Source organism: Pseudophryne corroboree, chromosome 1, assembly GCF_028390025.1.
Source record: "Pseudophryne corroboree isolate aPseCor3 chromosome 1, aPseCor3.hap2, whole genome shotgun sequence".
Taxonomy (NCBI): domain Eukaryota; kingdom Metazoa; phylum Chordata; class Amphibia; order Anura; family Myobatrachidae; genus Pseudophryne; species Pseudophryne corroboree.
Genome location: NC_086444.1, coordinates 1,178,490,268 through 1,178,513,567, shown reverse-complemented (window position 1 = coordinate 1,178,513,567; position 23,300 = coordinate 1,178,490,268). Strand labels below are relative to the sequence as shown.

General features: G+C 50.5%; 1 protein-coding gene across 2 annotated transcripts in view; it reads right to left on the bottom strand.

Annotated features, from left to right (window-relative positions):
- Positions 1-23,300, bottom strand: part of SFXN5 (sideroflexin 5) — a 439,382-nt gene that overhangs the window by 171,315 nt on the left and 244,767 nt on the right. For both annotated transcript variants that reach the window (XM_063925240.1, XM_063925244.1), the window contains exon 11: positions 1,389-1,504. In XM_063925240.1, coding sequence (XP_063781310.1) covers positions 1,389-1,504 — 116 coding nt within the window. The remainder of the gene's footprint in view (positions 1-1,388; positions 1,505-23,300) is intronic.

Below are 23,300 nucleotides of genomic sequence, written 5' to 3'. Positions count from 1 at the left end.
TCAAGGGCTCCCTGCAGCACAGGGCACTACATGTAGAGCGTTCTCCAGGGCTCCCTGCAGCACAGGACACTACATGTAGAGCGTTCTCCAGGGCATTGTGCAGTACAGTGCACTACATGCAGAGCGTTCTCCAGGGCTCCCTGCAGCACAGGGCACTACATGTAGAGCATTCTCCAGGGCTCCCTGCAGCACAGGACACTACATGTAGAGCGTTCTCCAGGGCACTGTGCAGTACAGGGCACTACATATAGACGTTCTCCAGGGCACTGTGCAGCACAGGGCACTACATATAGACGTTCTCCAGGGCACTGTGCAGCAGAGCGTTCTTCAGCGCTCCCTGCAGCACAGGACACTACATGTAGAGCGTTCTCCAGGGCACTGTGCAGCACAGGGCACTACATATAGACGTTCTCCAGGGCACTGCGCAGCACAGGACACTACATGTAGACGTTCTCCAGGGCACTGCGCAGCACAGGACACTACAGGTAGAGCGTTCTCCTGGGCTCGCTCCCTACAGCACAGGGCACTACATGCAGAGCATTCACAAGGGATCAGCATCACTAGTTCTCAGTACTCGTTCTTATTCTATGTGTATGGAGAACTGCACAGTACGACTTCGCCTGTTCTGTACTACTTATGCTGCCAATTATAAAGCTATTTAGGGATATGTCAAATTTGAACATATCTGGAGAGATTGTCTAATGTAATCTGAGGCTTCGGCCCTGTCCTACATGTGAATCCGGACTTTTGCCTATGCACAGAGCACTGCAGTTTGCACAAACCACACAAAACTATTACAGAACTGCATGTAAAAGGATGGGCTGTATTCCGATTCTAATAAACCCCAAGGGACGGACACAAGGAAGGCTTTAAGAAAAACAAGATTTATAAAAAGAAGGGAGCATATGGCCTCTTCTGAACGCTCTTAAGGTGTTTAAATGGAAAATGAAAACAGCTGGAGGCTTCTCAGCACAGATTCTGTTCCTGGGGAAGGCAGCGCAGTATAGGCACAAAGCAAGCTGATTGCACACAGTATTCTACACATAAAGTGACACAACAGCGTTGTGATAATGTGTAACGGAGTACACTTACACCGGGAGGGAGAGAAGCTACTGCAGAGTAAAAATGTGACTTCTTCATGACAATAAATGCTAATAATTCTGATTATGTCCTGTCATCATTAATCATTGCTAATATTACAGCTCTAACGCAGCATATACAAACAGGGGTATTTACCTAGAACGCTGTAACCTGTCCTCTCTCCCCAGTGACTGCCTAGGATAAGCGCAGTCAGAGCTATGAGAGAGGGACTGGAGACACCCCCCCCCCCCCCCCCCCCACGATAACCTGTCCTCATCATGTGACTGACAGACCGAGTGGATACACACGTGTTTGGCGGCTATTCGAGAAGAGCCAACGATCTGTCCGCTGCTGTCCAGCACGTCAATACCTTCCTCCAGCTCGCCGTGCCGCATTAAGACCACGTTGCAAATATTGGCACTGGCTGCAAGGACATAAAAAAAGGAAACCAATGGTCAAAGCAGTATTATATATCTATATACACACACACACACACACACACACACGCGCGCACTAGGGTGGCACAGTGATGCAATGGTTGGGTTGCTGCTACACAGCACTGAGGTCTTGGGTTTCACTCCCAACAACGGCTCTATATGTGTGGGGTTTGTATGTTCTCCCACTGTTTGCATGAGATATCTGCAACAAGTGTTATGTGTCCATATGGTTAGGAAGGGACTGATGTGATACGATCTCGCTATATAATAAACTGTTAGTACATGAGCAACAAAGATGTAATGGCTGTCTCTGCATATCCATAGTAAGATGCGATTATATTTACCCCAACATCACAGCGCCACACCTAGCCATTGGTTACACCAGTCACAAGTCAAGATCAGTAGTGCTGGGGGGAGGAGCCAATGACAGGAAGTGCAGTCTGGTGCTAACCACTATGCCACCGTGCTGACCTTATCTTGTAGATTTATACACATAGCACTGGATTCTGATTTGGAAGTAAAGCAAATAAAGCAAGTAACTTTCTATCTAGAAATAAACATGTTGCAATGCAAGGGGAGCAAATACATTTATATTTTTTCTCTGCAGGGTAAACACTGGCTGCTTTTGCATGTAAGCAGTGGCGTCACAAGGCGGGTGCGGGGGGTGCGGCCCGCACCCGGGTGTGACGCCTGGAGGAGGGTGACACCAAATGTCAGCTCCTCTGCACTGACAGGAACCAGGTGCTGCAGTGAGAAAGTCTCCTACAGCACCCGGCTCCTGTCATAGAAGAGGAGCCGACAGCGGACGGAGACTGGCTCTGGGGGCAGCCCAGCATCTCCGGAGATGCTGGGCACGCCCCCAGACTGACGATTCCGGGATCCCCGCGAAGCCACGCCCCCTACATACAAGACCACGCCCCCTTTTACCGCGATCGCGGCAGGAGATCAGGGGTGCGCACCGGGTGTCACCACACCCGGTGACGCCTCTGCATGTCAGTCAGCTTTATTTTTACACTGCAATGTAGATTTTAGTTTCGGCACACCCCACCCAAATCTGAATCTCTCTGCACATGTTACATCTTCCCCACCTGCAGCGCAGCATGGTTTTGCCCAGGTGCACAGTTAATGCTCCTGATCAGCCAAGTGCTGTGTCCTATTGGTGACCCCTGAGCTTGCCAGACCCAACTTTTAGAACTGAAGCTGTACAGCAATATTCATTGGGAGCATTCATGTGTAGGAGACACCTAGCAACCAGTCATATTGTGTCCTGTCGCTAGCGGATGAGCGCACATTTCCTATTGGCTGCTACGGGTTACAGGACCGTCCCTGCACCAGTCCTCATCCCTCCCTGCTGTAACAGCATCTCTGTGGAGAGCTACAGCTGCAGGCGGCGTCCTTGGCACACAGATTCCCTACAGCCAGGGAATGCAGACGCAGGACGGCAGCTTAGTCACTCGCAGGCGGCGCAGAACAATATGTTACGCTGACCCCAGACAATCACATGCAAAACAGATTGTTTCACAACAATGCAATCATCGTAATGAGACAGAAAGCCATATTGTTTCATACATTAATAGACTGAGGTAAGAAGACATATTACCTGCTACTACATAAACCCAGAGACAGCTGGAATCACAGTCACGTTATGTGTAAGGCGGGTTACCCTTCCCCAGCAAGGGGAGTCTCCAAACTGACTCATGCAGCAATGCAGAGATTACAGGGGATCCTCCATTACTAGTACAGAGGACTACCCTAATAATGAGAACACTGTTGTTACACTGTGGGCCTAATTCAGATCTGAGCGCTGCTGTGCATTTTCGCACAGCAGCCGATCAGGCCTGAACTGCGCATGCGCCGCAGCGCGACGGCGGGCGCATGCCAGACAGCCGATGACCATCTCAGCCCTGCGATCGTCTCTGCCTGTGTTGGTCCCACATTTTGGGGGCGCGGTACGGGCAATGCAGGCGTGCCCGGACCATGTGGGACGCGGTTGTTGCGTGACGTCATAGGCAGGCGCTGCGACCCAGACAGCGACGGGTAGCTCCCTACCAGCGCGCAGGAGCTGTGCTGGTAGGGAGCTACTCTTCAGGTACAAAAGCATCGCCGCCGTGCAGCGGGGGTAGGGCCAGACAGGCAGGGCGGACTTACCCTGTGCTGGGCGTGTCCCCGCATGTCTGAGTAACTGATCGTAGCTGTGCAATCAGGTCTGAATTAGGCCCTGTGAGCGCTGCCTGTACCTGACATGTAACATGTAAGAGGTCAGGCTGGGGAGACAGAGTCTCTGTGCTAGCTACCTGTCAGCAACATGAGGTTCTTTAGTGATCTGTGATATACAGATATGTCCACTGACATCCAGCCTCCCTGCACGTTAAACAGCCCTTCCAGTCATACAATGCTGTGGCGTGGCAATCGTCCTTTCATGTGAAATGACATTAACATATGTCTGATTCGCAAAACAATACGAGTAAGACGCATAAGCATCTTAAACTGATTAAAATGATATGCTGCATTAGGGTGGCCAATCCCCAGATCGGGGGGGTCGGATCCCAGGATTCCATCCTAAAATTAGCCGGAATTCAATCCCAGTATTGGAGCTTCCAATCCCGGGGATTTCGGGATTGGCCACCACTTTAGTTTTTGCTCAGTTCCGATTCGCTCCAGCTGTGCGCACTGTGCAGCGTGACGTGAAGTCAAAGGTTACGCTGTGCAGCCAGCCGCCCGCCCACCGGACCTCACCGCAGCCCTGCACTGCCCGCCCTCCCGTCTGACATCACAGCAAGTGATCCACCCTTCCTCCCTTCCAGATTTGGGTGAGTTATCTGGGCTGGTCAGGGCAGAGGGGGTGAGACACATTGAAAAACAGCCAATCCCAGGTATCCCGGGATTGCTTATTTTTCAATCCTGATTCCCGGGATTGAAAAAATGGACCCGGGTAAGGCCACCCTATGTGGCATGCCTATATTGTGTGTGTGACCGCAGCTGTATCTGCATACCAAATGGTACGTTACAGGGTCCTTGAAAAGGTCTGTGGCAGGATACAGGGTAATCCCTGGGATATGTTGCTGGGTACTGCAGAGGTCTCTGGCAGGATACATGGTAATCCCTGGGATATGCAGCAGGGTACAGCAGAGGTCTGTGGCAGGATAACGAGATTTATGGTAAGAATTTACGGTTGTTAAATCTCTTTCTGCGAGGAACACTGGGCTCCACAAGGAATAACATCAAGGTGTAGAGTAGGATCTTGATCCGAGGCATCAACAGGCTCAAAGCTTTCACTGTTCCCAAGATGCACAGAGTCACCTCCTCTATAACCCCGCAGAAAGAGATTTGACAATGTTAAGTTCTTACCATAAATCTCGTTTTCTTCTGCGGGGTACACTGGGCTTTATAAGGAATAACATTGGGGATGTCCTAAAGCAGTTCCTTATGGGAGGGGAAGCACTGTAGCAGGCACAAGAACCCGGCGTCCAAAAAAAGCATCTGGGAGGCGGAAGTATCGAAGGCATAGAACCTTATGAACGTGTTCCCTGAGGACCACGTAGCCGCCTTGCACAATTGTTCAATGGTCGCACCACGGCGGGCCGCCCAAGAAGGTCCAACCGACCGAGTAGAATGGGCTTTGATGGCAGCAGGAGCTGGAAGGCCAGCCTGTACATAAGCATGTGCAATCACCATTCTAATCCATCTGGCCAAGGTCTGCTTGTTAGCAGGCCAGCCACGTTTGTGGAATCCAAACAGTACAAAGAGAGAATCAGACTTCCTAACGGAGGCAGTTCTCTTCACATAGATACAGAGAGCCCGTACCACATCCAAAGAACGCTCTTTGGAGGACAACTCAGGAGAATTAAAGGCCGGAACCACGATCTCCTGGTTAAGGTGGAAAGAAGACACCACCTTGGGTAAATAACCCGGGTGCATTTTAAGAATCGCTCGGTCACAGTGAAAAATCAGGTAGGGGGACTTACAGGATAAGGCACCCAAGTCCGAGACCCTTCTAGCCGAGGCAATGGCCAGCAAAAACAAAACCTTAAGGGAAAGACACTTAAGGTCTGCAGACGCAAGAGGTTCAAACGGATACTCTTGCAAGGCCTCAGGAACTATCGACAAATCCCAAGGGGCCACAGGCAGTACATAAGAAGGCTGAATCCGCAACACACCCTGAGTGAAAGTATGAACATCAGGTAGGGTAGCAATCTTTCTCTGAAACCAAACAGACAAGGCAGAAATATGAACCTTGATGGAGGCCAGACAAAGGCCTAAGTCCAGGCCCTGCTGTAGGAAGGCCAAAAGTTTAGCTGTACTAAACTTGAAAATGTCATGATTATGAGACGCACACCAAGTAAAGTAAGAATTCCAGAAACTATAGTAAATCCGAGCAGAAGCTGGATTACGGGCCTTCAACATAGTTTGAATGACCGCCTCAGAAAAACCCTTGGCCCTAAAGACGGAAGCTTCAAGAGCCACGCCGTCAAAGCCAGACGGGCCAAGTCCTGGTAAACACAAGGACCCTGAACGAAGAGGTCTGGTCATTGTGGAAGTAGAAGGGGACGAACCAGCGAGAGGCCCTGTAGATCGGAGAACCAGTGCCGTCTGGGCCACGCCGCAGCGATCAGAAGTAGGATTCCTCCTTCCTGCTTGAACTTCCGTATTACCCTGGGCAGGAATGACACCGGAGGGAACACGTACAGCAGCCAAAAGGCCCGCGGAATTGCCAGTGCGTCCACGAACGCTGCTTGAGGATCCCTTGTCCTTGCTCTGAAAACTGGAACCTTGTGATTGTGTCGAGACGCCATCAGGTCCACATCTGGAAGGCCCCTCTTGTCCACGAGAAGTTGAAACATCTCTGGATGGAGGCTCCATTCTCCGGCGTGTACGTCCTGACGACTGAGCAAGTCCGCTTCCCAGTTTAGGACCTCCGGAATGAATACTGCCGATATGGCTGGCAGATGGCGTTCTGCCCAATGAAGAATTCGTGATACTTCCCTCATTGCCATGCGGATTTGAGTGCCGCTTTGATGATTTATGTAAGCCACCATGGTGGCGTTGTCCAATTGTACTTGAACAGGTCTGTTCTGTATCAAATGCTGGACCAAGTTCAGTGCATTGAACACCACCCACAATTCCAGAATGTTTATCGGGAGGAGAGACTCCTCCTTGGTCCACCGACCCTAAAGGGAGTGTTGCTCCAACACTGCGCCCCAACCTCTCAGACTGGCATCCGTCGTCATAAGGACCCAGTTGGAGATCCAGAAAGGGCGACTCCTGCTCAAACGTTGGTGCTGAAGCCACCAGCTCAGCGACAGTCGGACCCCCGGAGACAAGGAGACCATTTGAGATCTGATCCAGTGAGTCAGGCCGTCCCATTTGGCCAGAATTAGCTTTTGTAGAGGGCGAGAATGGAATTGAGCGTACTCCACAATGTCGAAAGCCGACACCATGAGACCTAGCACTTGCATCGCCGAATGAATCGACACACATGGACGAGATGGGAAGCATCGAATCCTGTCCTGAAGTTTCAGGATTTTCTCCTGAGACAAGAACAACCTCTGGGTGTGAGTGTCCAACAACGCTCCCCGGTGCAGCATGCTCCGAGCAGGGACAAGGGAAGATTTCTTCCAGTTCACTAGCCACCCGTGGGCTTGCAGAAACTGGATAGTCAGATCCAGATGTCGCAGGAGAATTTCTGGGGAATTCGCCAGGATCAGCAAATCGTCCAGGTACAGCAAGATCCTGACCCCTTGACGGCGGAGTACAGCTGTCATTACCGCCATAACCTTGGTGAAAACTCGCAGAGTCGTTGTCAAACCAAAAGGTAACACCTGAAATTGGTAATGAAGGTTGCCCACTGCAAACCTCAGATACTGCTGATGTGACGTTGCAATAGGAATATGCAGGTAGGCATCCTGTATGTCCTGGGAGACCATATAGTCCCCAGGCTCCAAGGCCAGAACAATAGAGCGTAGAGTTTCCATTTCCATACGAAACTTGGAGACCCTCACATACTTGTTCAAGGACTTGAGATTGAGACTAGGTCGCGAGGACCCGTTCGGTTTCGGGACTAGAAACAGCGGTGAATAATACTCCTTGCCTCTCTGAGCTAGAGGCACCTGTACTACCACTCCTGTGTCCAGGAGGGACTGTACCACCAAATGAAGCTTTGTTGCCTTCACCAGATTCGAAGGGACGTCTGTCAGGCAAAATCAATGAGGGAGACGATTCTTGAAGGATACGGCTTAACCTCGAGTGACGACTTCCCGCACCCAGGCATCTAAAGTGGTCTTCAACCATTCCTGGGCAAACCCTAGAAGTCGGCCCTCCACCCTGGGATCCCCCAGAGGGAGGCCCGCCCCGTCATGCGGCAGGCTTGTCTGTTTTGGAAGCAGGCTGACGGGCAGCCCAGGCTTAGGTCTGGGCTTGGCAGGTTTGGAAGCACGAGCTTGTTTCGGATACGCCTGACCTTTTGCTTTTCCTGGAGGACGAAAGGGCCGAGGGAAAGTACTTTTAACCTTCGGTGCAGAAGGTGCCGTACTTGGTAGGCAAGCTGTTTTAGCAGATGCCAAGTCAGCCACAATCTTATTGAGGTCTTCTCCGAAAAGAATGTCTCCCTTAAAAGGGAGCACCTCTAGGGTTTTCTTAGAATCCATGTCCACAGACCAGGATCTCAACCAAAGGATACGCCGAGCCAAGATGGATGTAGTAGCAGCCTTGGCCGCCAGAACCCCGGCATCAGAAGCCGCCTCCTTAAGGTAATGAGAAGCCGTGGTGATATATGAGAGACATTGTCTAGCATGATCAGAAGCATTAGAAGGTAGCTCCGCCTCCAGTTCCTGAGCCCATGCTTCAACAGCTTCAGCAGCCCATGTTGCTGCAATGGTTGGCCTATGCACAGCCCCTGTTAGGGTGTAAATCGCCTTTAAACAACCTTGCACACGTCTATCCATCGGTTCCTTCAGAGAGGTGACGGTAGTCACTGGCAGAGCTGAGGAAACTACTAGCCTCGCCACCTGAAAATCCACAGGTGGAGGAGTTTCCCAATTTTACATAGCTCCGCAGAGAGAGGATAGCGAGCCAACAGTCTCTTGTGCGGTGTGAACTTTGTTCCTGGATTTTCCCAGGATTCCTGACATATATCAGCCAGGTGTTGAGAATGAGGTAAAACTTGATAACCACTTTCTTACGCTTAAATCTGTCCAGATTTTTTGAAACAACTCGGCTCGGATTCATCAGAAACTTGAAGAATCTGCCTGATAGCCTCAATCAAATCAGGGACATCCACCTGTGACCTTCCTTCCCCATCTGAAACATCTGAGTCAGTGTCCGTGGGGTCAGTATATGCGCCATCCTCATCAGAGGAGGTATCAGGAACAGTGGTGGATTGTGAGGAAGTAGCGGCCCATTTGGAAGACGTCTTAGTATTAGGAGGGCGAGAGTGAGACATAATTTTAGACAGTGATTGGTTCAAGTGCTGTAACAGAGATGATATCTGATCTGCCCTTGGCGGATTAACTATAGGGACCATAAATTGCTGCTCTGGCATAGGAGGTCCCATAGGTGGCATAAGCTTAGTTACCAGATATTTAATAATGTGGAGAAGGTAGCCCATGGTGGGTCATTGTGGACATTGCAGCCACATCTCCACTGGGGGGTAAGGAACCCCCTGAACCTGATCTCTCTGCTGCCATGTTTTCATCAAAAGTGTCTGCAGCGTTACCTCCACACAATGTGGGATCAGCCCCAGTTCCGTTGCCCCTTGTAGCTGACATAATGATAAGCTCAATATCGGGCAACCCGGTACAATACTAGCAGTACTATATCTAGCAAGAACTCCCGGTGTAGTGTATCAGCACAAACCGGGAATCCAAGAGATATATGGTGACTATAAATCACATAGAAAAATACACAGTAAGTATATCTTGTGAAACACCTATGTTAGTTAATAAACCTGACGCAATTAGCCCCCTCGGGTTACAGAATATAGGTGTAGCAGGCTGAGTGAAATACATGAAATGGCAACCACGCAGTAGCTATATGCACACACACATAAAGTCACAATATACAATGCAGAAGTTATATAACACAATAAGACTGCACTGGACTAGCAATACAAAGTAATACTCAGTATAGCTATATATATATATGAACAGGAGATATAGCAAAACACAGTTAAACTGGACGTATATCACAGGGTACTAGTACCACACAACCCTGACTATATGCTCTCTTTCTTAACTAACACTGTCCACTGACAGGTAGAATACTTTAGTGTCCTGTAAAATGCACAGTGCTGATGTGCAGGCGGCTTTACAGAGGAGGATTTGCCCAAGCAGTCCCAGGAACAGCGCAGCTCTGTGTAATGGTGGCTGACAGGGAGTGAGGGAGAGAGATATGCAGCTCCAGGGCGGGAACATTTGCCTAAATGGCGCCCTGGGGCTGGGGGAGGGGCTACAGGTCAGGCCTTATTCCCCTTGCTGGCTTCCCCACCGGTCTCTGCGGGCTGTAAATAAATGGTTTTAGAGAGAAAACCAACCTGTGCCCAGTGACCTGATGACTAGTGGAGCGGCTGCCACTTACAGTGTCCACGCCAGCGCGCGTTGCCCACCTCCCATCGACCGCACCGGATCGCGATTACAGCAGGCCAAAGAGACCCCTTACCTCCCCCTGTATGCGGCCAAGCGATCCAAGAGACAAGGCAGGAACCACAACATCTTGGTTAAGGTGTAACAATGACACTACACCACCTTAGGCAGATAACCAGGGCGGGTACGGAGAACTGCCCGGTCACGATGAAATATCAGGAAGGGCGGACGACAGGACAAAGCGCCTAAGTCCGACACCCTCCTAGCAGAGGCAAAAGCCAACAGGAACAGGACCTTAATAGTAAGCCATTTCAGGTCCACAGAATCAAGAGGCTCAAAGGGAGACCCTTGCAAGGCGTCAAGGACAATGGAGAGATCCCATGGAGCCACAGGAGGGACATAGGGAGGTTGTATCCCAAAACACCCTGAGTGAATGTATGAACGTCAGGAATAGACGCAATTTTTCTCTGAAACCACACCGACAAGGCAGAAATATGAACCTTGAGGGAGGCCAGACGAAGGCCTAAGTCCAGGCACTGTTGCAGAAAAGCCAGAAGCCATGAGGTTCTGAACTTGTAAACATTGCAGTTCTTAGCAGCACACCAGGTGAAGTAAGAGTTCAAGACCCTGTAGTAAATCCGAGCTGAAGCCGGTTTACGGACCTTCAGCACAGTTTGGATGAGCGCCTCAGAGAATTCTCTGGCCCTTAGGAGTGACGCTTCAAGAGCCACGCCGTCAAAGACAGTCTGGGTAGACACAAGGGCCCTGAACAAGGAGGTCTGGGCGATGAGGAAGTAGTAGAGGACGTTCCATCGACAGACCCTGCAGGTCTGACAACCAATGCCGTCTGGGCCACGCTGGAGCGACTAGTAGTATTCCTCCTTCTTGCTTGAACTTCCGCAGAACCCTGGGTAGGAGTGACACCGGAGAGAACACGTATGGCAGATGAAAATTCCATGGAATTGCAAGTGCGTCCACGAACTCTGCTTGAGGATCCCTTGTCCTTGATCTGAAGACTGGAACCTTGTGATTGTGTCGAGACGCCATCAGGTCTACATCTGGTAGGCCCCACTTGTCAACTAGGAGTTGAAAAACCTCCGGATGAAGACTCCACTCTCCGGCGTGTACGTCCTGACGACTGAGGAAATCCGCTTCCCAGTTGAGGACATCAGGAATAAACACTGCCAATATTGCTGGCAGATGGCGTTCCACCCAATGAAGAATTCTGGACACTTCCCTCATTGCTTGTCGGCTTCGAGTGCTGCCTTGATGATTTATGTACGCCACTGCGGTGGTGTTGTCCGTCTGTACTTGAACAGGCCTGTTCCTTAATAGAGGCTGGGCTAGTGTCAACGCACTGAACACTGCCTGCAGTTCCAGAATGTTGATGGGGAGGAGAGACTCCTCCTTAGTCCAGCAACCCTGGAGAAAGTGTTGCTCGAACACCGCGCCCCAGCCCCTCAGACTGGCGTCCGTTGTCAAGAGGGCCAAGCTGGGAATCCAGAAGGGACGGCCCCTGCTCAACTGTTGATACTGGAGCCACTAGGACAGAGACAAGCGGACCCCCAGAGTCAGGACCATTATATGAGACCTGAGGCAGACCGTCCCACTTGGATAGGATTAACCGTTGGAGAGGATGAGAATGGAATTGAGCATACTACACCATGTTGAAAGTCGACACCATCAGGCCTAGTACTTGAATCGCCGAGTGAAAGGACACTTTTGGGCGAGAGAGGAAGTATCTGATCCTGTCCTGAAGCCTCAGGACCTTCTCTGGAGACAGAAACAGCCTCTGGCTGTGCGAATCCAGTAGAGCCCCCAGGTGCACCATGCACCGCGCAGGGACCAGGGAGGACTTTTTCCAATTGACCAGCCACCCGTGGGCTGTGAGGAATTGCACCGTCAGCTGGAGATGGCTTAGGTGGACATCTGGGGAGTTTGCCAGGATCAGCAGGTCGTCTAGATATGGCAGGATCCTGATTCCCTGTTGACGGAGATGAGCTGTCATCACGGCCATGACCTTGGTGAAAATCCGAGGGGGCCGTGGTCAGTCCAAACGGCAGAGCCCTGAATTGATAATGGAGGTTGCCAATAGCAAACCACAGATATTGCTGATGTGAAATGGCAATAGTAATATGCAGGTAAGCATACTGTATATCCAGGGATACCATGTAGTCCCCAGGTTCCATGGCCAGTACAATGGAGCGCAGTGTTTCCATACGGAACTTGGAAACTCTCTCAAACTTGTTCAGTGACTTGAGGTTGAGAATAGGCCGGAAAGACCCATTGGATTTCGGTACTAGAAACAGGGTCGAGTAGTAGCCCTTCCCTTTTTGAGAGAGAGGCACCGGCACCACCACTCCTGTCTACAGGAGGGATTGAACAACCAAGTGTAGAGCTTGCGCCTTCAACAGGTCCAATGGGATGACCGTTGCGCAGAACTGGCGAGGGGGAAGTCTCTTGAAAGAGACCGCATACCCGTGAAAGACAACTTCCTGCACACACGCGTCTGACGTGGTCCTTAACGATACCTGGGTGAACTGCAGGAGTCGGCCTCCTACCCTGGGGTCCCCCAGGGGGAGGCCCACCCTGTCATGCTGCAGGCTTGTCCTGTTTGGAAGCAGGATGACGGGCAGCCCAGGATTGTTTAGATTTAGGCTTACCGGCCTTGGAAGTACGAGGCTTGCTCGAGTACCCATGACCCTTTGATTTACCTGAAGTCCGAAAGGAACGAAAAGTTGTATTTTTAGCTTACGGAGCAGAAGGAGTAGTATTAGGAAGGCACGCAGACTTAGCAGAGGCTAAGTCAGTCACGATCTTATTAAGATTTTCTCCAAGTAGGATGTCACCCTTAAAAGGGAGCACCTCCAGAGTCTTCTTGGAGTCTAGGTCTACCTTCTTGGACTGCAACCATAAAATCTGGCGAGCCAAAATAGATATAGTGGACGCTTTGGATGCCAGAATACCTGCCTCAGAGGACACCTCTTCAATATAATGGGAGGCGGTGGTAATATGAGACAGACACTGTTTGACAATGTCAGAAATATCCTGAGGTAGCTCCTCCTCCAATACTTGGACCCAAGAATCAATAGCTTTTGCAGGCCAGGAGGCCGCAATAGTGGGCCTGTGAATTGACCCAGTTAGGGAATAAATACACTTCAGGCATCCCTCCACACGCTTATCTGTCGGTTCCTTCAGGGAGGTGAGGGAGGTGACAGTGGTGGAAGGCAGAGAAGAGGAAACCACAATCCGGGCGACATGAGAGTCGACCGGCGTGGAGTTTCCCACTTGTTAGTCAACTACGCAGGGATAGGAAAACGAGCCAACATCTTCTTGGATAGGGCAAACTTCTTTCATGGGGAGACCCAAGCCTCTTGACGTATGTAAATTAAAAGGTCAGAGTGAGTAAAAACTACTTTTGCCACTTTCTGACGCATGAATTTATCAGGCTTTTTTGATGCAGTAGTGGGATCAGCTTCATCATCAATCTGGAGAACCATTTTGATAGCTTCCACTAATTCAGGGACATCAACCTGAGGTACATGCTTCCCATCAGAGGCCGCTGAATCAGAATCAGTCGGATCAGTATAGGCACCATCTTCATCAGAAGAAGTATCTGAAACTTGAGTGGATTGAGAGGAGGAAACCACACGCTTAGAGGGCCCCTTAGCCCCAGAGGGCTAAGGTGTAGACTTCTGTTTAACCAAGGATTTATTCAAAATCTGTATCTGGTTAGTGTGTCCGCCTAAGGCAGATTAGCTACAGGGACAATTTGTGGCTGCAATGGCACAGGTAGTCCCACATGGGGCATAAGATGTGTTACAGAAGTATTTAACATACAACAATAGGTAGCCCAGGGTGGCTATTGGTTGGCCACTAGGGCCACAGGTGGAATGGGAGAGGTAAGGGACCCAGCACCCACATCCCCAGCAGCAGGTTTCCCCCCTGGTAAATCCGTGGGAGCAACAGTGTCTGATACAGGAGCAAAAAAATAAGAATTTACTTACCGATAATTCTATTTCTCATAGTCCGTAGTGGATGCTGGGGACTCCGTAAGGACCATGGGGAATAGCGGCTCCGCAGGAGTCTGGGCACAAAAGTAAAGCTTTAGGACTACCTGGTGTGCACTGGCTCCTCCCCCTATGACCCTCCTCCAAGCCTCAGTTAGGATACTGTGCCCGGACGAGCGTACACAATAAGGAAGGATTTTGAATCCCGGGTAAGACTCATACCAGCCACACCAATCACACCGTATAACTTGTGATCTAAACCCAGTTAACAGCATGATAACAGAGGAGCCTCTAGAAAAGATGGCTCACTACAGCAATAACCCGATTTTTGGTAACAATAACTATGTACCAGTATTGCAGACAATCCGCACTTGGGATGGGCGCCCAGCATCCACTACGGACTATGAGAAATAGAATTATCGGTAAGTAAATTCTTTTCTCTAACGTCCTAGTGGATGCTGGGGACTCCGAAAGGACCATGGGGAATAGCGGCTCCGCAGGAGACTGGGCACAAAGTAAAAGCTTTAGGACTAGCTGGTGTGCACTGGCTCCTCCCCCTATGACCCTCCTCCAAGCCTCAGTTAGATTTTTGTGCCCGAACGAGAAGGGTGCACACTAGGTGGCTCTCCTGAGCTGCTTAGTGAAAAGTTTAGTTTTAGGTTTTTTATTTTCAGTGAGACCTGCTGGCAACAGGATCACTGCATCGAGGGACTAAGGGGAGAAGAAGCGAACTCACCTGCGTGCAGAGTGGATTGGGCTTCTTAGGCTACTGGACATTAGCTCCAGAGGGACGATCACAGGCCCAGCCATGGATGGGTCCCAGAGCCGCGCCGCCGGCCCCCTTACAGAGCTAGAAGACAGAAGAGGTCCGGAAAATCGGCGGCAGAAGACGTCCTGTCTTCAACTAGGTAGCGCACAGCACTGCAGCTGTGCGCCATTGCTCTCAGCACACTTCACACTCCGGTCACTGAGGGTGCAGGGCGCTGGGGGGGGGCGCCCTGGGAAGCAATGAATTTACCTTATTTGGCAAAAAATACATCACATATAGCTCCTGGGCTATATGGATGTATTTAACCCCTGCCAGTTTTCCAGAAAAAAGCGGGAGAAGAGCCCGCCGTGAAGGGGGCGGGGCCTATCTCCTCAGCACACAGCGCCATTTTTCCCACACAGCTCCGCTGGTAGGAAGGCTCCCAGAATCTCCCCTGCATCCTGCAACTACAGAAACAGGGTAAAAAAGAGAGGGGGGCACTTATTTGGCAAAATAACAGATATAAGCAGCTATAAGGGATAGACACTTATTGTAAGGTTGTCCCTATACATATATAGCGCTCTGGTGTGTGCTGGCAAACTCTCCCTCTGTCTCCCCAAGGGGCTAAGTGGGTCCTGTCCTCTATCAGAGCATTCCCTGTGTGTGTGCTGGGTGTCGGTACGTGTGTGTCGACATGTATGAGGAGGAAAATGATGTGGAGGCGGAGCAATTGCCTATAATGGTGATGTCACCCCCTAGGGAGTCGACACCTGAATGGATGGCCGTAATTAAGGAATTACGTGACAGTGTCGGCACGTTACAGAAAACTGTTGACGACATGAGACAGCCGGCAGCTCAGTTAGTGCCTGTCCAGGCGTCTCAAACACCGTCAGGGGCTATTAAACGCCCGTTACCTCAGTGGGTCGACACGGACCCAGACACAGACACTGACTCCAGTGTCGACGGTGAAGAAACAAACGTATTTTCCAGTAGGGCCACACGTTACATGATCACGGCAATGAAGGAGGTTTTGCACATCTCTGATACTGCAAGTACCACAAAAAGGGGTATTATGTGGGGTGTGTAAAAACTACCCGTAGTTTTTCCTGAATCAGATGAATTGAATGAAGTGTGTGATGAAGCGTGGGTTACCCCCGACAAAAAACTGCTAATTTCTAAAAAATTATTGGCACTATATCCCTTCCCACCAGAGGTTAGGGCTCGTTGGGAAACACCCCCTAGGGTGGATAAGGCGCTCACACGCTTATCAAAACAAGTGGCGTTACCGTCTCCAGAAACGGCCGCCCTTAAGGAGCCATCAGATAGGAGGCTGGAAAATATCCTTAAAAGTATATACACTCATACTGGTGTTATACTGCGACCAGCAATCGCCTCAGCCTGGATGTGCAGTGCTGGGGTGGCTTGGTCGGATTCCCTGACTGAAAATATTGATACCCTGGACAGGGACAATATATTATTGACTATAGAGCATTTAAAGGATGCATTCCTATATATGCGAGATGCACAGAGAGACATTTGCACTCTGGCATCAAGAGTAAGTGCGATGTCCATTTCTGCCAGAAGAGGATTATGGACGCGACAGTGGTCAGGGGATGCGGATTCCAAACGGCATATGGAAGTATTGCCGTATAAAGGGGAGGAGTTATTTGGGGGCGGTCTATCGGACCTGGTGGCCACGGCAACGGCTGGGAAATCCACCTTTTTACCCCAAGTCACCTCGCAGCAGAAAAAGATACCGTCTTTTCAGGCTCAGTCCTTTCGTCCCCATAAGGGCAAGCGGGCAAAAGGCCACTCATATCTGCCCCGGGGCAGAGGAAGGGGAAAAAGACTGCAACAGACAGCTTCTTCCCACGAACAGAAGCCCTCCCCCGCTTCTGCCAAGTCCTCAGCATGACGCTGGGGCCTTACAAGCGGACTCAGGCACGGTGGGGGCCCGTCTCAAGAATTTCAGCGCGCAGTGGGCTCACTCGCAAGTGGACCCCTGGATCCTGCAGGTAGTATCTCAGGGGTACAAATTGGAATTCGCGACGTCTCCCCCTCGCCGGTTCCTGAAGTCTGCTTTACCAACGTCTACCCCCGACAGGGAGGCGGTATTGGAAGCCATTCACAAGCTGTATTCCCAGCAAGTGATAATCAAGGTACCCCTCCTACAACAGGGAAAGGGGTATTACTCCACGCTGTTTGTGGTACCGAAGCCGGACGGCTCGGTGAGACCCATTTTAAATCTGAAAGCCTTGAACACTTACATAAAAAGGTTCAAGTTCAAGATGGAGTCACTCAGAGCAGTGATAGCGAACTTGGAAGAAGGGGACTACATGGTGTCTCTGGACATCAAGGATGCTTACCTCCATGTCCCAATTTGCCCTTCTCACCAAGGGTACCTCAGGTTTGTGGAACAGAACTGTCACTATCAGTTTCAGACGCTGCCGTTTGGATTGTCCACGGCACCCCGGGTCTTTACCAAGGTAATGGCCGAAATGATGATTCTTCTTCGAAGAAAAGGCGTCTTAATTATCCCTTACTTGGACGATCTCCTGATAAGGGCACGGTCCAGAGAACAGTTAGAGGTCGGAGTAGCACTATCTCAAATAGTACTACGACAGCACGGATGGATTCTAAATATTCCAAAATCGCAGCTGATTCCGACGACACGTCTGCTGTTCCTAGGGATGATTCTGGACACAGTACAGAAAAAGGTGTTTCTCCCGGAAGAGAAAGCCAGGGAGTTATCCGACCTAGTCAGGAAACTCCTAAGACCAGGCCAGGTGTCAGTGCATCAGTGCACAAGGGTCCTGGGAAAGATGGTGGCTTCTTACGAAGCGATTCCATTCGGCAGATTCCACGCAAGAACTTTTCAGTTGGATCTGCTAGACAAATGGTCCGGATCGCATCTTCAAATGCATCAGCGGATAACCCTGTCTCCAAGGACAAGGGTGTCTCTCCTGTGGTGGTTACAGAGTGCTCATCTCCTAGAGGGCCGCAGATTCGGCATTCAGGATTGGGTCCTGGTGACCACGGATGCCAGCCTGAGAGGCTGGGGAGCAGTCACACAGGGAAAAAATTTCCAGGGCTTGTGGTCAAGCATGGAAACGTCACTTCACATAAATATCCTGGAACTAAGGGCCATTTACAATGCCCTAAGTCAGGCAAGGCCTCTGCTTCAGGGTCAGCCAGGAAAATCATGTGATAGCACTGTCAGCAGTGTTCATTCCGGGAGTGGACAACTGGGAAGCAGACTTCCTCAGCAGACACGATCTTCACCCGGGGGAGTGGGGACTTCACCCAGAAGTCTTCCACATGATTGTAAACCGTTGGGAAAAACCAAAAGGTGGACATGATGGCGTCTCGCCTCAACAAAAAACTGGACAGATATTGCTCCAGGTCAAGGGACCCTCAGGCAATAGCTGTGGACGCTCTGGTAACACCGTGGGTGTACCGGTCAGTGTATGTGTTCCCTCCCCTTCCTCTCATACCAAAAGTACTGAGAATCATAAGAAGGAGAGGAGTAAAGACTATACTCGTGGCTCCGGATTGGCCAAGAAGGACTTGGTACCCGGAAATTCAAGAGATGCTCACGGAGGACCCGTGGCCTCTACCTCTAAGACAGGACCTGCTCCAGCAGGGACCATGTCTGTTCCAAGACTTACCGCGGCTGCGTTTGACGGCATGGCGGTTGAACGCCGGATCCTGAAGGAAAAAGGCATTCCGGATGAAGTCATCCCTACCCTGATCAAAGCCAGGAAGGATGTAACCGTACAACATTATCACCGTATTTGGCGTAAATATGTTGCGTGGTGCGAGGCCAGGAAGGCCCCTACGGAGGAATTTCAACTGGGTCGATTCCTGCATTTCCTGCAAACAGGACTGTCTATGGGCCTCAAATTAGGGTCCATTAAGGTTCAAATTTTGGCCCTGTCGATATTCTTCCAAAAAGAACTAGCTTCTGTTCCTGAAGTTCAGACGTTTGTCAAGGGAGTACTGCATATACAGCCTCCTTTTGTGCCTCCAGTGGCACCTTGGGATCTCAATGTAGTGTTGGGATTCCTAAAATCACATTGGTTTGAACCACTCACCACTGTGGACTTGAAATATCTCACATGGAAAGTGGTAATGCTGTTAGCCCTGGCTTCAGCCAGGCGTGTATCAGAATTGGCGGCTTTATCCTATAAAAGCCCTTACCTAATTTTTCATACGGACAGGGCAGAATTGAGGACTCGTCCTCAATTTCTCCCTAAGGTGGTTTCAGCATTTCACTTAAACCAACCTATTGTGGTGCCTGCGGCTACTAGGGACTTGGAGGATTCCAAGTTGCTGGACGTAGTCAGGGCCCTGAAAATATATGTTTCCAGGACGGCTGGAGTCAGAAAATCTGACTCGCTGTTTATCCTGTATGCACCCAACAAGCTGGGTGCTCCTGCTTCTAAGCAGACGATTGCTCGTTGGATTTGTAGTACAATTCAGCTTGCACATTCTGTGGCAGGCCTGCCACAGCCAAAATCTGTAAAAGCCCATTCCACACGGAAAGTGGGCTCATCTTGGGCGGCTGCCCGAGGGGTCTCAGCTTTACAACTTTGCCGAGCAGCTACTTGGTCAGGGGCAAACACGTTTGCTAAATTCTACAAATTTGATACCCTGGCTGAGGAAGACCTGGAGTTCTCTCATTTGGTGCTGCAGAGTCATCCGCACTCTCCCGCCCGTTTGGGAGCTTTGGTATAATCCCCATGGTCCTTTCGGAGTCCCCAGCATCCACTAGGACGTTAGAGAAAATAAGAATTTACTTACCGATAATTCTATTTCTCATAGTCCGTAGTGGATGCTGGGCGCCCATCCCAAGTGCGGATTGTCTGCATTACTTGTACATAGTTATTGTTACAAAAATCGGGTTATTGTTGTTGTGAGCCATCTTTTCAGAGGCTCCTTCTGTTATCATGCTGTTAACTGGGTTCAGATCACAAGTTGTACGGTGTGATTGGTGTGGCTGGTATGAGTCTTACCCGGGATTCAAAATCCTTCCTTATTGTGTACGCTCGTCCGGGCACAGTATCCTAACTGAGGCTTGGAGGAGGGTCATAGGGGGAGGAGCCAGTGCACACCAGCTAGTCCTAAAGCTTTTACTTTGTGCCCAGTCTCCTGCGGAGCCGCTATTCCCCATGGTCCTTTCGGAGTCCCCAGCATCCACTACGGACTATGAGAAATAGAATTATCGGTAAGTAAATTCTTATTATTTTCTCTGACGTCCTAGTGGATGCTGGGGACTCCGTAAGGACCATGGGTATTATACCAAAGCTCCCAAACGGTCGGGAGAGTGCGGATGACTCTGCAGCACCGAATGAGAGAACTCCAGGTCCTCCTCAGCCAGGGTATCAAATTTGTAGAATTTTACAAACGTATTTTCTCCTGACCAAGTAGCTGCTCGGCAAAGTTGTAAAGCCGAGACCCCTCGGGCAGCCGCCCAAGATGAGCCCACCTCCCTTGTGGAGTGGGCATTTACAGATTTTTGGCTGTGGCAGGCCTGCCACAGAATGTGCAAGCTGAATTGTACTACAAATCCAACGAGCAATAGTCTGCTTAGAAGCAGGAGCACCCAGCTTGTTGGGTGCATACAGGATAAACAGCGAGTCAGATTTTCTGACTCCAGCCGTCCTGGAAACATATATTTTCAGGGCCCTGACAACGTCTAGCAACTTGGAGTCCTCCAAGTCCCTAGTAGCCGCAGGCACCACCATAGGTTGGTTCAGGTGAAACGTTGAACCACCTTAGGGAGAAACTGAGGACGAGTCCTCAATTCCGCCCTGTCCGGATGGAAAATCAGAAAAGGGCTTTTACAGGATAAAGCCGCCAATTCTGACACGCGCCTGGCCCAGGCCAGGGCCAACAGCATGACCACCTTCCATGTGAGATATTTTAACTCCACAGATTTAAGTGGTTCAAACCAATGTGACTTTTGGAACCCAAAAACTACATTGAGATCCCAAAGTGACACTGGAGGCACAAAAAGGAGGCTGTATATACAGTACCCCTTTTACAAACGTCTGAACTTCAGGGACTGAAGCTAGTTCTTTTTGGAAGAAAATTGACAGGGCCGAAATTTGAACCTTAATGGACCCCAATTTCAGGCCCATAGACACTCCTGTTTGCAGGAAATGTAGGAATCGACCCAGTTGAAATTCCTCCGTCGGGCCTTACTGGCCTCGCACCACGCAACATATTTTCGCCAAATGCGGTGATAATGTTTTGCGGTTACATCCTTCCTGGCTTTGATCAGGATAGGGATGACTTCATCCGGAATGCCTTTTTCCTTCAGGATCCGGCGTTCAACCGCCATGCCGTCAAACGCAGCCGCGGTAAGTCTTGGAACAGACAGGGTCCTTGCTGGAGCAGGTCCCTTCTTAGAGGTAGAGGCCACGGATCCTCCGTGAGCATCTCTTGAAGTTCCGGTTACCAAGTCCTTCTTGGCCAATCCGGAGCCATGAATATAGTGCTTACTCCTCTCCATCTTATAATTCTCAGTACCTTGGGTATGAGAGGCAGAGGAGGGAACACATACACTGACTGGTACACCCACTGTGTTACCAGAGCGTCTACAGCTATTGCCTGAGGGTCCCTTGACCTGGCGCAATACTTGTCGAGTTTTATAAACATGTGGAAGACTTCTGGGTGAAGTCCCCACTCTCCCGGGTGGGGGTCGTGTCTGCTGAGGAAGTCTGCTTCCCAGTTGTCCACTCCCGGAATGAATACTGCTGACAGTGCTATCACATGATTTTTCGCCCAGCGAAGAATCCTTGTAGCTTCTGCCTTGCCCTCCTGCTTCTTGTGCCACCCTGTCTGTTTACGTGGGTGACTGCCGTGATGTTGTCCGACTGGATCAACACCGGCTGACCTTGAAGCAGAGGTCTTGCTAAGCTTAGAGCATTGTAATTGGCCCTTAGCTTCAGGATATTTATGTGAAGTGATGTCTCCAGGCTTGACCATAAGCCCTGGAAATTCCTTCCCTGTGGGACTGCTCCCCAGCCTCGCAGGCTGGCATCCGTGGTCACCAGGACCCAGTCCTGAATGCCGAATCTGCGGCCCCCTAGAAGATGAGCACTCTGCAACCACCACAGGAGGGACACCCTTGTCCTTGGTGACAGGGTTATCCGCTGATGCATCTGAAGATGCGACCCGGATCATTTGTCCAGCAGGTCCCACTGGAAAGTTCTTGCGTGGAATCTGCCGAATGGGATTGCTTCGTAGGAAGCCACCATTTTTCCCAGAACCCTTGTGCATTGATGCACTGAGACTTGGCTCGGTTTTAGGAGGTTCCTGACTAGCTCGGATAACTCCCTGGCTTTCTCCTCCGGGAGAAACACCTTTTTCTGGACTGTGTCCAGGATCATCCCTAGGAACAGAAGACGAGTCGTCGGAACCAGCTGCGATTTTGGAATATTGAGAATCCAACCGTGCTGCCGCAACACTACCTGAGATAGTGCTACACCGACCTCCAACTGTTCTCTGGATCTTACCCTTATCAGGAGATCGTCCAGGTAAGGGATAACTAAAACTCCCTTCCTTCGAAGGAGTATCATCATTTCGGCCGTTACCTTGGTAAAGACCCGGGGTGCCGTGGACCATCCAAACGGCAGCGTCTGAAACTGATAGTGACAGTTCTGTACCACAAACCTGAGGTACCCTTGGTGAGAAGGGTAAATTGGGACATGAAGGTAAGCATCCTTGATGTCCCGAGACATCATGTAGTCCCCTCCTTCCAGGTTCGCAATCACTGCTCTGAGTGACTCCATCTTGAATTTGAACCTCCGTATGTAAGTGTTCAAAGATTTTAGATTTAGAATCGGTCTCACCGAGCCGTCCGGCTTCGGTACCACAACAGTGTGGAATAATACCCCGTTCCCTGTTGCAGGAGGGGTACCTTGATTATCACCTGCTGGGAATACAGCTTGTGAATGGCTTCCAAAACTGCCTCCCTGTCAGAGGGAGACGTCGGTAAAGCCGACTTTAGGAAAACGGCGAGGGGGAGACGTCTCGAATTCCAATTTGTACCCCTGAGATATCACCTGAAGGATCCAGGGGTCTACTTGCGAGTGAGCCCACTGCGCGCTGAAATTCATTGAGACGGGTCCCCCACCGTGCCTGAGTCTGCTTGTAAAGCCCCAGCGTCATGCTGAGGGCTTGGCAGAGGCGGGAGAGGGCTTCTGTTCCTGGGAACTGGCTGATTTCTGCAGCCTTTTTCCTCTCCCTCTGTCACGGGGCAGAAATGAGGAACCTTTTGCACGCTTGCCCTTCTGGGAACGAAAGGACTGCGCCTGATAATACGGCGTCTTCTTATGTTGAGAGGCGACCTGGGGTACAAACGTGGATTTCCCAGCTGTTGCCGTGGCCACCAGGTCTGAAAGACCGACCCCAAATAACTCCTCCGCTTTATAAGGCAATA